Here is a 14,639-nt window from a genome sequence, read left to right on the forward strand (position 1 = left end):
ATGGATGAGGAGGCTTATAGCAGAGAAAAGGATCTAAACAAGCGTTGTTCTGAAGCCTTATCAAGAGAGGAAACTTTTTGGAGACAAAAGTGTCGAGAGACTTGGCTTAAGGATGGAGATAGAAATACCAATTTTTTTCACACTTCAGTGAAAGTTAGGAGGACTCACAACAAGATTTTTTCGATTAAAAATGGAAATGATGATTCTATCTCAGACATGAATCAGATTAATTTGGAGGCGGTTAGGTATTTCTCAGAGATTTTCAATGGTGAAGTTGTTCTTGGAGATGCTCCTCATCCCATTTTGGATGTCATCCCCTCTTGTGTGATGGAAGACCGTGACAAAATGCTTATGGATCTAGGGTCTATGGAGGAGGTTAAAAAAGTTGTTTTTGGTTTAGGATCGGACAAATCTCCAGGACTGGATGGTTTTCCTGCTCTTTTTTACCAAAAGTTTGGGACATTATTGCAACAGATATTGTGGATGTGGTGGAAGAATCGAGGAAAGGGGGCTTTGTGTTAAAGGATTTCAATAACACTTTCATTGCTTTGATCTCGAAGAAGGTGGCTTTCTCATCCTTTGATGATTTTGTCTGATTTCTTTACGTAGCACCATTTACAAGGTGATTTCAAAGGTCATTGATAATAGGCTAAAATTAGTTTTGGAGTCTATGATTTCGAATGAATAAAGTGGTTTTGCCCCAGGTAGATCTATTTATGAGGGCATTATCCTTGCTCATGAAGCTGTTCACTCTATTCGTTCGGTAAAAATGGAAAAAATGATGGTCAAGGTGGACATAAGGAAAGCTTATGATGAGGTTAATAGGAATTTTCTTGTACAGGTTTTATCGAAATTTGGTTTCAATGCTGAGTAGATTGCATGGGTCAATAGTTGCATTAGTTCTCCATGTAATTCTGTCATTGTAAATGGTAGCCCCCAGGGTTTTTTTAATTCTAAGAAAGGGATCTGACAAGCAGATCCTCTATCTCCCTTCCTTTTCATTATCATGGCGAAGGTGCTCGGTAGGGTGATTTCTAAAAAGTGTAGTGAGGGCTTATGGAAGGGCATTAAAATTGCTGATGGTGTGAATCCACTTTGTCACTTACAATTTGTCGATGATACTTTCCTTGCGGGAGATGCATCTGCCAGAGAAGCTCGGGTTATTAGGAGGACTTTGGATGATTATGAACAAGCGTTTGGGCAGCGTGTTAACTGGTTTAAATCTGAAATTTTCTTTTTTAACACAGAGCCAACTAAGCAAAGGGAGATTTGTAGAATTTTGGGCATGAGGTTGGGGAATCTTCTAAGTAAATATTTAGGCATTCCACTTTTTGGTGGAGCAAATAAAACTGATTTATGGAAGAACTTGGTTGATAGTTGTCTAAGCAAATTGGACGGATGAAAAAGTCAGTGGTTAACCTCGGCTGGTAGGATTTTGATTTTAAGGTCTGTTATTTCAGTCATTCCCATATTCTCTATGACGTGTCTAAAGATACCGAGTAAGGTTATTAGTGTGATTAAACACAGGATGAGGAATATTTTTTGGAATGGGGCAACTGATCAAGATAAAATTTATCTTTTGGCTTGGGATAAAGTTTGTCAATCTAAGTTAAAGGGTGGAGCAGGCTTGAGGAATTGGCATAAGATGAATGAAGCTCTTGGAGCTAAGTTGGTTTGAAATCTTTACACAAATCTGAATCAACTGTGGGTTAAGGTTATGAGAGCTAAATATTTGGACTCCATGAAGGATCACATAATTTTTACTATTAGAAATCCACCCAAAGGATCGGCTATATGGAACTTCATAGTAAGCTGCAGAAGTTTAGTTACTGAGCACCTAACATGGCAAATTGGTAATGGTTCTAAAGCTAAGTTTTGGGAAGACTATTGGATAGGGTTGCTAGCCATCAAAGATATTGTCGATTTTTGAGCTATTAAAGACCATTTGGTGCCCTTTGCGGTGATCAAGTTAGAGACTATATGGTGGCCATTGATGGAGCTTCTGGGACAGAATGGGTTTGGAAAGATCTGTCTACAACTAACCTCTTAGAGCGGCTACAACTTCAGCTCAAGGAGATATTAGATCGAAGGAAGATTCTCTTCATAGGGAAAGAGGATAGAGTGGTTTGGTGTGGTTCTCGGGATGGGAACTACTCAATTAAATTGGGATATCAACTTTTAGAGGGCAGGGAGGAGGATCCCTCAAGGGCGCATGACTTGTTCTGGAGCAAACATTGTCTACCAAAAGTTGGTGCTTTTGCATGGCTAGCAGTGAAAGGCAGAATTCTTATTGGGGAGAGAAGGAAACGGGTTGGGTTTATGGGCCCTTCTAAATGTGTTATGTGTTATGTGTTATTGGGGAGAGAATTCTTGTTGGTTGAATTTGTTAAAAATTGTTAAATTGGCACGGTCCCTTACAACACACCCTTAAAGAGGTTTTTGAAAGTTGGCCAAGACAACCTAGGAAATCTGCTCTCTCAAGTATTTGTCTTATTAGCCCATCTCTAGTTATAGGGGAAATATGGAAAGAGCGCAATCATAGAATTTTTTTGGATAAAGGGGAAGAGGAAAGAAGATTACATGGTAGAAATTAATCATGTGATTGAAGAAGTTATAGGATCAACAGCTTCTCAATCTTGTTCAATGACCACCCCCTTCACTCTAGAGGATAGAAGAATACAAAGTTTGTGGCCTGGCATTAAAATAAGGTTGGGGTCATGGTCAAGTGATAATGCTAGTAAAAAGACAAATTCTTGTATTTCTTAAAGCCCCTCAACGAAGGGTTGGTTCAAGGTTAATTTTGATGGGGTTGCTCAAGCCAGTAGAGGTTTGTCAGAGCCTAGGTTTGTTATTAGGGATGAGAAAGGATATTTAGTCAAATGTGGAGCTCAAAGGTTAAGGAGGAGCACTAATAATGAGGTTGAATCTCATGCTACACTTTTAGTTGTCAGATTGGTGGGTTTAGGGATTAGGAATCTGCATTTGGAAGGGGATTCTCTGATTATAATTCAGGCTATTATGAATGGGGCAATCAAATCTTGGCATCTGCAGGGTTATATTTCATTGATTATTGAAGATTTGAAGTCTTTTGATAACTTTAAGGTGAGTCACATTAGAAGAGAAGGTAACCACATTGCAGACAGATTATCAAAATGGGATTTATCCTTTGAACATGAAGGTGACTCAAGGCTGGAAGATTTTCAAGGAGCTCTTAATTTAGAGGAAATGTAAGTTTTGTGATTCCCTCCCGAAGTGGTATGTCGTGTTATAAATGTGATAGAGTGGAGTTTGAATGGCGTAGTGTTATTGATTTGAAAAGGATAATTTACTACAAATGTGTATTTGATCTTGAGATGACGACATCATTGCAATTTCTTCTTTTTTTGAGTGATGGCGGGTGTACGGGGTGTTTTGGGTCACATAATTTTAAACTCATTTATAGCAATGCAGTGGTTGTCAAACGCGTGAGGGGTTCTAGCAGTGCATGTCTTAAGTCAGAAAGGACGATCTTAATTAAGATGACAGATAGATGAGGTGAGATGGATGGACTCTTAATCATTACTTTGATGTCATTTGAGCCCCTGTTTTCATTTAAATGTAAGTTGAAGTTGTCATGGGAAACAAACATAGTTGCTTTCTCTAGTTCGAGTGAAGGAGAGCGGATATAACAAAGCGATTTGGAAACCATGGAAGCGAACTTTACATTTAGCACTAAGAAACAACATAAAGGCTTCAAGGGGCTGATTAGTAAAGAGAGAATGCAGGGACTTCTTTATTTCAACGAAGAGGAGGCGGTAAATGCAGCGTTAGGGGTTTTGGGAAATTTTTTCATGGAAAATAGGATGCGTTGGAGAGTCAATCTGGATGTTATATCCATGATTATTGCTTGGGGCTTAGAATTGGGGGAAGACACTGAGGTTGTTAAATGGGCTACCACATCACTATTTGATGAAGAAATGTTGAAAGGTTTGGATTTGATTTTGGAGTGGTTTGTTCCAAGGGTAGGGATGGATTTTTTTGAAGGGTTTGAAGAGGTTAAGGATGCAAATGAGTTTGGAATTGTTTCCTTTGTGAGGTGGGTAGGAAAGGTTGACAAAGAAGCATATGAGTTGGAAATTGCATAGGCCTGGGAGAGGCTTAAGGAAGTGATTAGGCATCATGAGAGAGAGAGGAGAATGACTTGATTCGAGCATGGCCGCGAGAGATTCATAGAAGAGGTCGATCCAAAAATAGGGGTAGATGGTGGGGAGGTGATAGATATGTATGCAGAGCTCGTGAGGGGAAGGAAGCCAAGCAACAAACTCACTTCTAACAAATTGAAGTTGAAGCAGGGTGATAGGTTTCGTCTGGAAAAGGTCTATTTTTTGTCTTATGTAATAGACTTTGTTTAATATATTCTAAGTTACTAGGAGATGAACGTAGGTCTATTTTTTTTTATGGTTTATAGATCAAGTTTTTGGGTGGTTCTTTTGTAGATGGATGGTTATATGTAGTTTATCTATATATCAGGGTGGTCTGCTTTGGGATGTATAACAGAGTTTTTAGTCTGCTAGGGTATTGGTGGTCTCTCTTTGTTGGTTGTTGTTTGTTTTTGTTACTTATATTGGGCTATTTTGGAGATTGGGGTGTGTATGAAGCCCATATTCTACTCTATGTAAACTCTTATTTATTCTATATTAATAAAATCTAATATTATTACCGACAAAAAAAAAAAAAATTCCTAATGACAAGTACTAATAAATAAAATGTGCTATTGCTCTTCACATTTTTCGACTATCAAAAGTAAAATAAATTAAAGTTTGTATATTTTTTTAATTATCTTATTGTAATTATAATTGAAATATATATATATATATATATATATATATATATATATATATATATATATATATATATATATATATATATATATATATATATATATATATATATATATATATATATATATATATATATATATATATATATATATATATATTAAATATTAAATATACAATACTATTTTTGTGGGGTAGAAGTCATAGGAGATCATAACAATTTTGTTGAGTTTGTGCCACAACTTCCAGAGGAATTGTAGCTTGAATCTACATCAACACATAATGTATTATAGCTTTGTAGTATGAAAGAGGTTTGAATTTTGAATTGACTTTGAAATTAAAATCAAAAAACAAAATTGAAGATGAAGTTTAGTGTAATAAGTTCAAAGAAGCACCTAGCATATACGAGGCCTCTAAACAAAATATGCATTATATAGAAAATTAAAGAACCAATACTCAATTCAAAATCTAAATTAAACTCAACAGTGACAACAATGGCATAGAATGAGTTCTAAATGAAATCAATCTTATATCTTTAATGGATCGCCCAAATCTTCTTAGACTTCTACAATGTTGCCCGTAAGAAAGAGGAGAGCCCATTCTTGTCTATGAATTCATGCCTAATGACATGCTCCTTGAGCACCTAATAAGAGAAAGAGGAGAAGGGCTCTCATGGAGAAAATGATTAAAGATAGCTATAGACAGTGCAACAACTCTTGCTCACCTTCATTCCCTCATAAATTCTCCAATTTACTACATAAACGTCAAATCCATCAACAATCTTATAGATTATGACCCAATTTGTTTTTTATTCCATTTGTGTAATGTTTGTATTAGCTTTAATAATTTTTTTTTTTAATATTAAACAAAAACTATTATGCATCTACTATTTGTTTTTCAAAACTACCAATCAATGGTGAAAATTACTATTATAGATTAAATGTGAATCTTATTATTAAAACAATGAATTTTTTCTACATAATATACAATGCAATTTCCAATACATGGAATGTTATCATATATTTGTATGAACTTTGTTATTCTTGCACAAGATTTGTATAGCGTCACAAAATGGATGCGTGAAGGAGAGTATATTTTTCCCCAAATCACAAAGAATTTGGCAATTCTGCTACTGCACATTCCAAAATATGGAGACCCTATCATCATAGGGCATCATTGCAAGACATAAAAAATTACTAATGAAATCTTAAATATTTAATCATGATTTAATTCAAACTATTAAAATTATTAATAACAAATCTTGACCTTCCCCTAAAAATTATTAAAAACTAATATGTTAAAGCATTTGTGAACAACGGATATTAAAGAGTAATTTCTAATAGAAAATAAAATGGAAAAAAGATCATTAGTTAAAGCCTATAAATTCACAATCCTGCCAATAACAACCAAATTTAAAGAGTAGTTTAGTGAAAAATAAAAATTAGAAAGTCGCAAATGCCTAATCTCACAACTCACTATTAATAATTAAGATTGTAACACAAAATTTTATTTGTTGCCTTGATAAACATGGACTATATGAAACTTTGTTCTATGGAGATTTGGTTATATAAACTTCATGACTTACCACAACCTACATTTTTTTGTAGTTTGCAAATCTCAACTAAATAGCATTACATAGATGAAATTTAATTGGTTAAATGGGGTATTGTTACTCATCATTCCAAAAAAAGTTGCCCATAGATAAGTTGGTATATACCTCAATTGATCAATGATAGGTCTAGAGTTCTTATATGGTTATCCAATTGAGTTGGTTAATGTCCTTTCAAAATTTTGAAGTTTTTTATGTTCATAATCTCCTTGGTATTAATCATAAATCTTTGTTTTAATTGTTGGAGACATAATGACATTATAAATGGGTGCAATATCAAAGAATATGACACCTATTAGTACCTATGCTCAAACATGGTCATATATAGTGTTCATTTATTGAGCATTTTTTATATGTATGATAGTGATTGGGCTTTGAGAGATTCACATGCAACATCGAGTAGACGAAATATAATAGGTTAAAGAAAAGGTTGGAGAAATAGAAAGTTGCATGAATTTCCCCATTTCAATCTAGCTTCACTTCAAAATGGCAATTTATTTGAGAAAGAGGGAGGCTTATAGTTCTTGGTAGTATTTATGAATAATGTAATCACTAAAAAATAGTGTGCTTAGTGTAATCACTAAAGTGCGATTGGAGTATCAACATTTATTGGTTTTGTTTCTCTTGTACACTAGAAAAGCAATTGAGTTCTCACCTTAGCGGAGGTGGAATTTTAACACTCTCAAAAGAGGCCAGACTTTCAAAGAAGAGGGTTTCTACTTGAGAATGAATAACACAATATTTTGTTTCTCAACAACTTAATATTAACATACTATAATATACTTTCAAAGAAGAGATTTGCTACTTGAGAATGAAGAACATGCTATAATATAATATTAAGTTGTTTCTCAACAATTTAATATTAACATACCTAATTTTAACAAACCTTATTATTTTATGCATCCTATGATGATGCAATATTCCTACCACCTATGTGAACACTAATTCCCAACACCCCCCATAGTTTGAACATGGGGATAAAGTACATCATGATACTTGATCACATTTAGTAGCTCACCAAAAATATAAGGTATGAGTAGGGACGTACACATCTACTCATGTTAAAGCAATAGTGAAACTAGCCTCACTACACTTTTGTGTTTTCATCCAAGGATAGGGCCAAACACATCTACCATGGAGCCAATGATAGGGACTGACACATCTATCCAAGGTCTTACATCAATTTTGGATAGTGAAAAACACATCTACCCATAGAACCAATGATAGGGACTAACACATCTATCCAAGGTCTTATGTCAATTTTGGATAGGTACAAACATATCTATCCAACATAAAGGTCATGAATATGGACACACACATTTTCTCACAACAATTATGATTGGGGAAAAACACATCCATTTACAAACAACCAAGAAATATGTTTGGGGACATACACATCCAACCACAACTTAAAAATCTTGAACACCAAACCATCATTTTTGTGCATACAAACACCATTATAGATCATTGTCGCTATGATAAAAAATGATATGAGACAGTTTCCTTTGCCACTTGGTAATTGATCTTGGCTTTAGTCATTTTGGCACAAAGAGTTTTGTCTCTAATGTAATTTCACAACCCCGTCGCTAGTGACTGACGAGAGGTCGCTAAATGTCCTCCAACCTCATGTGCCTCCATCCTCCAATGAAAATTCTACTTAGCAAATTTGTCTTTTGAGGCTCATTTCATAAATTGAAAGGAAAGAATATATCTTCTCCCCTTGATGTGAACTTCTTATGAGAAGTGTTGGATACCATTGATCATGCACTCCAATTGACAATTTTTTAAAATTTAAAATATTTTTTTACTTTTTTTGCATTTTAATATAATAATTAAAGATTTGAGAAATGGACCCTATTCTAAACAAAAATATACACACCTTGACTTTGACAACACTATACTTTTAGACTATAACAAAATGTCTCATTATGATTAATATCTAGCCCCCCCTAAAATGGATGTCACGTACAAGTGAAAATGCATCCAATTGCAATTGAAATAATTACACCTTTGTAGTGATACCTTTTTTTATAACAAATAATGACTCATATTTTAAACAAAATGATCCATCTTTGATTTTACTAGATTCTTTTGATATAGCCACATAAGCCATGGAGCAACTTTCAACAATAGGGAACATGAAATTTCACATGTTGCAATAGCAATCAAGAACTCAGGTAGGTACTTTATGGTATGAAATCAGCTTAGAACAATATGGACACAAGGACTCTACTTGTTGCACTAAGGCATTTGATTTTATGATTGCTTTCATACTTTACTCCTATATAGCTTCCATATCTGCCTTTCTTGAAACCAAAAAAAATCTTGTGCCAAAAGATTTTGGAGCTACTTTGAATGAACCAACAATTATTAACTCAATTTTTATTTCTTGTCTTCAAATGCATTGATTCCCATTACCTTATAAGTAAACTTTTTTGTAGAATAAAAACTCGAGTGAATTGTAATGCCTGCCAAAATACGCTAGAGAAATAAAGCTAACTAACATGCAAACAAGGATAATTTTTTTTAAAAAATTTCATCTAATACTATACATATATCCATCATGAACATAAAAGCATAAAAGCATAATCATATAACCTCATAACGCAAGCGAAATAAACACTGTGAGATGAAAAACTATTGCAAAACCACAAAGATCCAACCACAAACAATCATATTTCTACAATAAAACATTCACCATACACCAATGAAGATACCTATGAACATGCAAATTAACAAATTGAAACAATAAAACCATTCACATGCCAACTAGGGTTTGATCTCCATTGTCTCCTATCTCCATTGATCTTGTTTGATATATTTGCTCTTAGATTTTGTATTGTGCATAAGAGCTCAACAAAGAACAGATTGTGGTTGTGAAGTCACTTGATCACAAGAAGGCTTGATAAACACATTAGCTAGGGTTTGATTAGATGCATTAGCTAGATGATTGATTAGACAAGTTATTAGATAGGGTTGATAATGATGAAATAATCCTCTTATATAGAAGATACTTTAGAAAATGCAAGGATAAGATTAAGAAGTGAAAGAAATAAATGGTCGGCTAGGATTAAAGGGTAGATAAAAGAAATAATAAAATAATGAAGGGAGTAGGTAGAGGAAAATTAAGAGATAAATGACATGTGTCATGAAGAGAAAAGGCTAATAAATTAATTAATTAAATAAATATTTATTTAATTAACAGAGTAAGTGAGACTAATAAATTTATTTAATTAATAGAAGACTTAGGATAAAATAATTAAATAAATAAAATATTTAATTAATTAAGCTAGGACAATTTTAGGTGTCTGCATACACAACTGAACATTTACTATATTCCATAGGGTATCTCAATGTCATTACTTACAACATCACCACAAGCAATAACATCATGAATGCTACCATAATCCAATGCATCCTAACTCAATTAACATCTACTCTTTTCATGCATATGATCACTCACTATTCCATACTTCATGAATACAATCACTAATGATGCAATTACCATTAGCCCCTTAAGGTTCATTTTAAAACACCAACAAATGTTTCTAATCCTAAATACTTAATCTTCATCTAACATCATTATTTCTTTTCCCATATAATCTATCATATTACTATCCCATTTCTTTATCACAATAAACATCCATATGATACTAAATGTACATCAATAAAATCAATCACATTATTCCCATTAACCAATTCAATATCCAAAATACAATAAGATTATATCAATATGTCCTACCACATGAGTAATTTCCATACCCTAATACGTCATTTACCATTACATGTTCATTGTCCATTTACATCAAGGAGCATAGCTCTCAAGTACAAGTACATAGACCTCATGAAATCTACAATATAATACCATATAAACATGTGCATCCATCTGCTACAATATCCATCTGCAAGCTAAAGAGATAGAATCCACATCCACACACAAGAGCATCCAACGAAGAACATCCCAATGGAAGAAGGCATCAAACCACCTGACCATGTGGAACCAAAGGAACCACCCCCTATGCTAGGAGATGACACAAAGTCCCACACACACTCTAGACCTGAGCTGACACCTAACAACCAAAGAGAACTCACAACTCAATAACCACAACAAAGAAGCCACCAAATGCAATAAGCCAATTCACATCACAAGGTTAATCATAAGCATGGAAAATCCCAGAGGTGTACCAAAACCATGGCATAAGGAACAAGGACCAAGAACACATGTAAGAGTGGAGTGTCATCACATTCTATCCTCACATAGAAGGGAAAAGTCGCACCCTGATAGACACGTCTCTGCATGTTATCCTTAGATAGAAGGGAAATACCAATGCTCATAGACATGTGGAACCATATCAACCTATTAGAGATCAAGGGAGTTCGATTTTCCATGTCAATGGTCTTCCCAAGGTTATCCTAACACGTCCTCCCTAGGACTAAGTCTTGAGGCTCAAATCCAACCATTACTATCTTGATTAGATGAATCCTATTTACCCAACCCATTTAATTAATTATTAATGTTATTACTTATTTATCAAAGAAAACTTTCAATGTGCCCTGGAAATCTAGACTCTAAGCATCCTTACTAGAAACCTCTTAGTATCCTATCTCTCATGACCCCAGTTATCACATGAAAGCCCACTCCCCCTAACCATGTTCCAAGATCTAAGGGTAACAAAATCGAATACCAAGGAGGCTCAATGGCAACATCATGAAAGAAACCACATATCCATATGCAACAAGAACAATCACTAAAAGCCATAATGTTAATACATAAATGAGAGCCTCAACAAAGATCAACATATCAATGCACAAGAATAAGGCACATTCACTTACTCAACCATAAGAAACATTAAATCCTCAACAACGAGGCTCAATCATCTCATTGGAGCTAAACATGATAGCAACCTCAACAACAAGGCTTATCAACTTGTCGGAGCAACAAGACAACCTCAATGACAAGGCACTGTCCACTTGTCAAAGCCAAAACACATCAAATTATCAAATTTGAACTATAACAAAGCTAAAAGATCTCAAAAACATCATCAAAAGCCTCTGGTACAAATACTGAACTCTAGAAAATCTAACTCAGAAAGTCAAAATAGCCTTAGACATAAAAACACGGTAGAATGGCGCATATGACAGATTCTGCAGTGCCTTTACCTAGTTCTCCAACGCCTTGGTGCATCTACTGACTATTCTAGTGCATCTGACACACACAATGCCACATCTAATAGAAACAATGATGCTTTCAACACAAAGAACGACACATACAACACAAACTCTGGCACATTCAACACAAAAAGTGGTGCATTCAACACAGAGTCGCGAAAACTCAAAAAAATGGACTTAGCCAACTAGGAATCAACATAAACTTGAATTAAAATACAAAAATGGTCTCAAGTTGACTCAGAAAGAGACATGATGTCTAATGCAAACCAAAGAACTTAACAAATGTCTAAAGGAAATATAAAGCATAGGAGATTACTTCACCATAACATAAACATGGCTCCCAACTATACACAGGAAACCAACACTCGAATAGGATAAAGGACTCCAAGGCTCACAAATTGGCAATTTCCCAAATAAACTCAATGACAATAGATTCCAACACCTTTCAACAAGAATCGCATTCTCAGAGAAACTTGCAAAAGGCACATGGAATACACGAAACCATTCACGTCAATACCCAAGCCAAAAAAGAAGTGCATAAATAAAATTAAACCCCAAAACTTTAGAATATATAATATATCATTGTCTTAATTTTTAATATCATTTATCCCTTCCCACAAATAACATATAGAGGCATGGAGAAGACATTCTTTTCTAGAACAAAATTGCAAAGAGGGAAAAATTTAACCGGCTTGGAAATTGAAGCTAAGGCAAATGAAAGTTGACGAAGCATAAGCCCAATCCCAAAATCCAGCAAACTCCAACAATCCAAGCTCAAGCCAAAACCAAAATCTTCAACAATATAGGAAATTCTCCCAGAAGCCAACCCCAACAATGCATAGGAAAAAACATTCAATAGAATTGCATTCAAAACTATAGAGAAATTCCGGCCAATCAAAATATTCCAAAATACAATATTCGATACCAACCCCCTTCCCAAATACAATATTTTATTTACCCAAGGCTTTTAACCAATAGCACAATAGGGTAGGTAAACTTTATAATACTTATTTACCCAATTAGTAACAAAGGGCATAATAATATAGCTATCCAATAATAATTAAATAATAAACCAAGGTCCTATAAAATAAATCAAAGCTCAATGATAAATAAATAAAGGGCAATTATAAATAAATGCCACAATTAAATATAAAATCATAACCAATATAAGAATAATATTTAAACAATAAATAAATATCAAATAAACATTAAATCAATTAAATAAATATCAAAGCACTAAATAAATATTAATTAATAAATTAAATATTAATCAAACAATAATAATAAAACTCTCAATAAGACATTGATTTAATTTATTTAAACTATATGAAACAATTATTAATTAATTAAATAATCAAATACTCACGATGCTACAAGACCACCACAACTCAAGATACTAACACGAGGACTCACGCTAAGGCACATAAACTGACAAGGACAACAACTTAAGCCCTAGAGTGTGTAGAGGGAACTCATGCCATCTCCAACAACTTGCCATTGGGATAAAGACACGCTCAGACCTGTGAAACCAAGTGGAGTCGATGTCTAGTACCTGCAATTCCTGCAACCACCAATAGCCACGAGACAACATATACAATAGCATATATATGTCATAAGTGATCAAACAAGTGGTAGAGAATCACAATGTCATATCATGCTCATAGTGAGTGGTATGACATTGTCCCTATCACAAATATAGTTATAAGACAGTCACACACATTATAGCACCATCTCATTCAATGTAATCATGAAGTGGGTTTAGCATAATCAAGATGGCATCATAATTTTATAACAATATAATCCATCTAGAATAGCAAGTGCATATAGATCATCAAATGTGAATCCATCATCATAATAATCAAGATAGGTATCTTCATCCACATAATTCATCATATATCATATGTCCACATGAATGTCTAGCATCATCAATAAGCATCTGAGATATAGATAGAGTCATAAACATGAACTAAAACATCATATGAGAGTCCAATCAAGTCTATCGATGCATGAATCAAAAGATAAATCAATGAGGGACACTACATGAATTGAGATTCACATAGGAGCAAAACTTGAAGTTCCTTCTAAGAATGACAAAGCATTGGCAGTTGCTCAATAAATCATGAACTTCGTCATTTCTTCCAACATTAAATTAATGTTCTCAACATATGTTTTCTCTTTAGTTGATTAGCTATTTTCTTTCTTCAAACAACATGAGAAACTAATTTTATAATGGTGAATGACTAAGTGGCAAGAGATGAAAAAATATCACTCACAGTGAGAAGATTCCAAGGTATTCAACAATAACGAATCTTCAAAATATTTCTTTAAAATGTCATTATTTTATTCTCTAGTCTTGTTGGCTTGATGTATAGATCTGAACACAATGTGAATCCTCCATAATTGGCAGCTCACGTCAAAAGTAAAAGCACTATTTTTTGCTTTAAGCTACTCACAAACCATTGAGAATTTCTTCAAATGATTTTTGGGTTTTATTCCTCTATTCATCGCCTTTCTGAAACGGTTCTGAATATCCAATCCTCTAGGAGAGTCTCTAGTTGTCGATATTAGAGTTTGATCATTAAAATCTAGGTATTTCTTTTTGAGGATTTGAACCCATTTCTAGTTTCTATTTCATACATGTTCCAAACTAACTTTGCACCCATGGCCATGTTCATGACCGATAGTTGTCTTATGCCAACTCCCCTTGATTCCTTGGGAGAGAATATCTTGTCCCCATGAGATGAGTGAAAATAGTTTTTGATCTCCCATACCACTCCAGAAAAACCTCCTCATGATATGATTTAGAATGTCTTCCACTACCATTGGAATTTTTAGACATGACATTAAGTATACAGGCATGGCAGATAGGATTGCCCTCAACATCAACAACTTGCCAATCGAAGTGAGTCATTTGCTCTTCCAAGTTTCCATCTTGTTCTTCCAATTATTTATTAGGTTCTCTCAATAGAACTTCTTATTCACGCCAACAAAAAATGGCATTCCCAAAAATCTTTTAGGAAGGGAGGCCACCCAATGATCTATAA

The 14,639-nt window shown here is 34.1% G+C and overlaps 1 protein-coding gene across 1 annotated transcript; it reads left to right on the forward strand.

Moving 5' to 3' along the window:
• Positions 1 to 1,006: 1,006 nt before the first annotated feature.
• LOC131047714 (uncharacterized) lies at positions 1,007 to 1,402 on the forward strand. Its single transcript, XM_057981513.2, has one exon. The coding sequence runs from the start codon at positions 1,007 to 1,009 to the stop codon at positions 1,400 to 1,402; it is 396 nt and encodes a 131-aa protein (XP_057837496.2).
• The last annotated feature ends 13,237 nt before the right edge of the window (positions 1,403 to 14,639 follow it).

This window comes from Cryptomeria japonica, chromosome 4, assembly GCF_030272615.1.
Source record: "Cryptomeria japonica chromosome 4, Sugi_1.0, whole genome shotgun sequence".
In the NCBI taxonomy this organism is placed as follows: domain Eukaryota; kingdom Viridiplantae; phylum Streptophyta; class Pinopsida; order Cupressales; family Cupressaceae; genus Cryptomeria; species Cryptomeria japonica.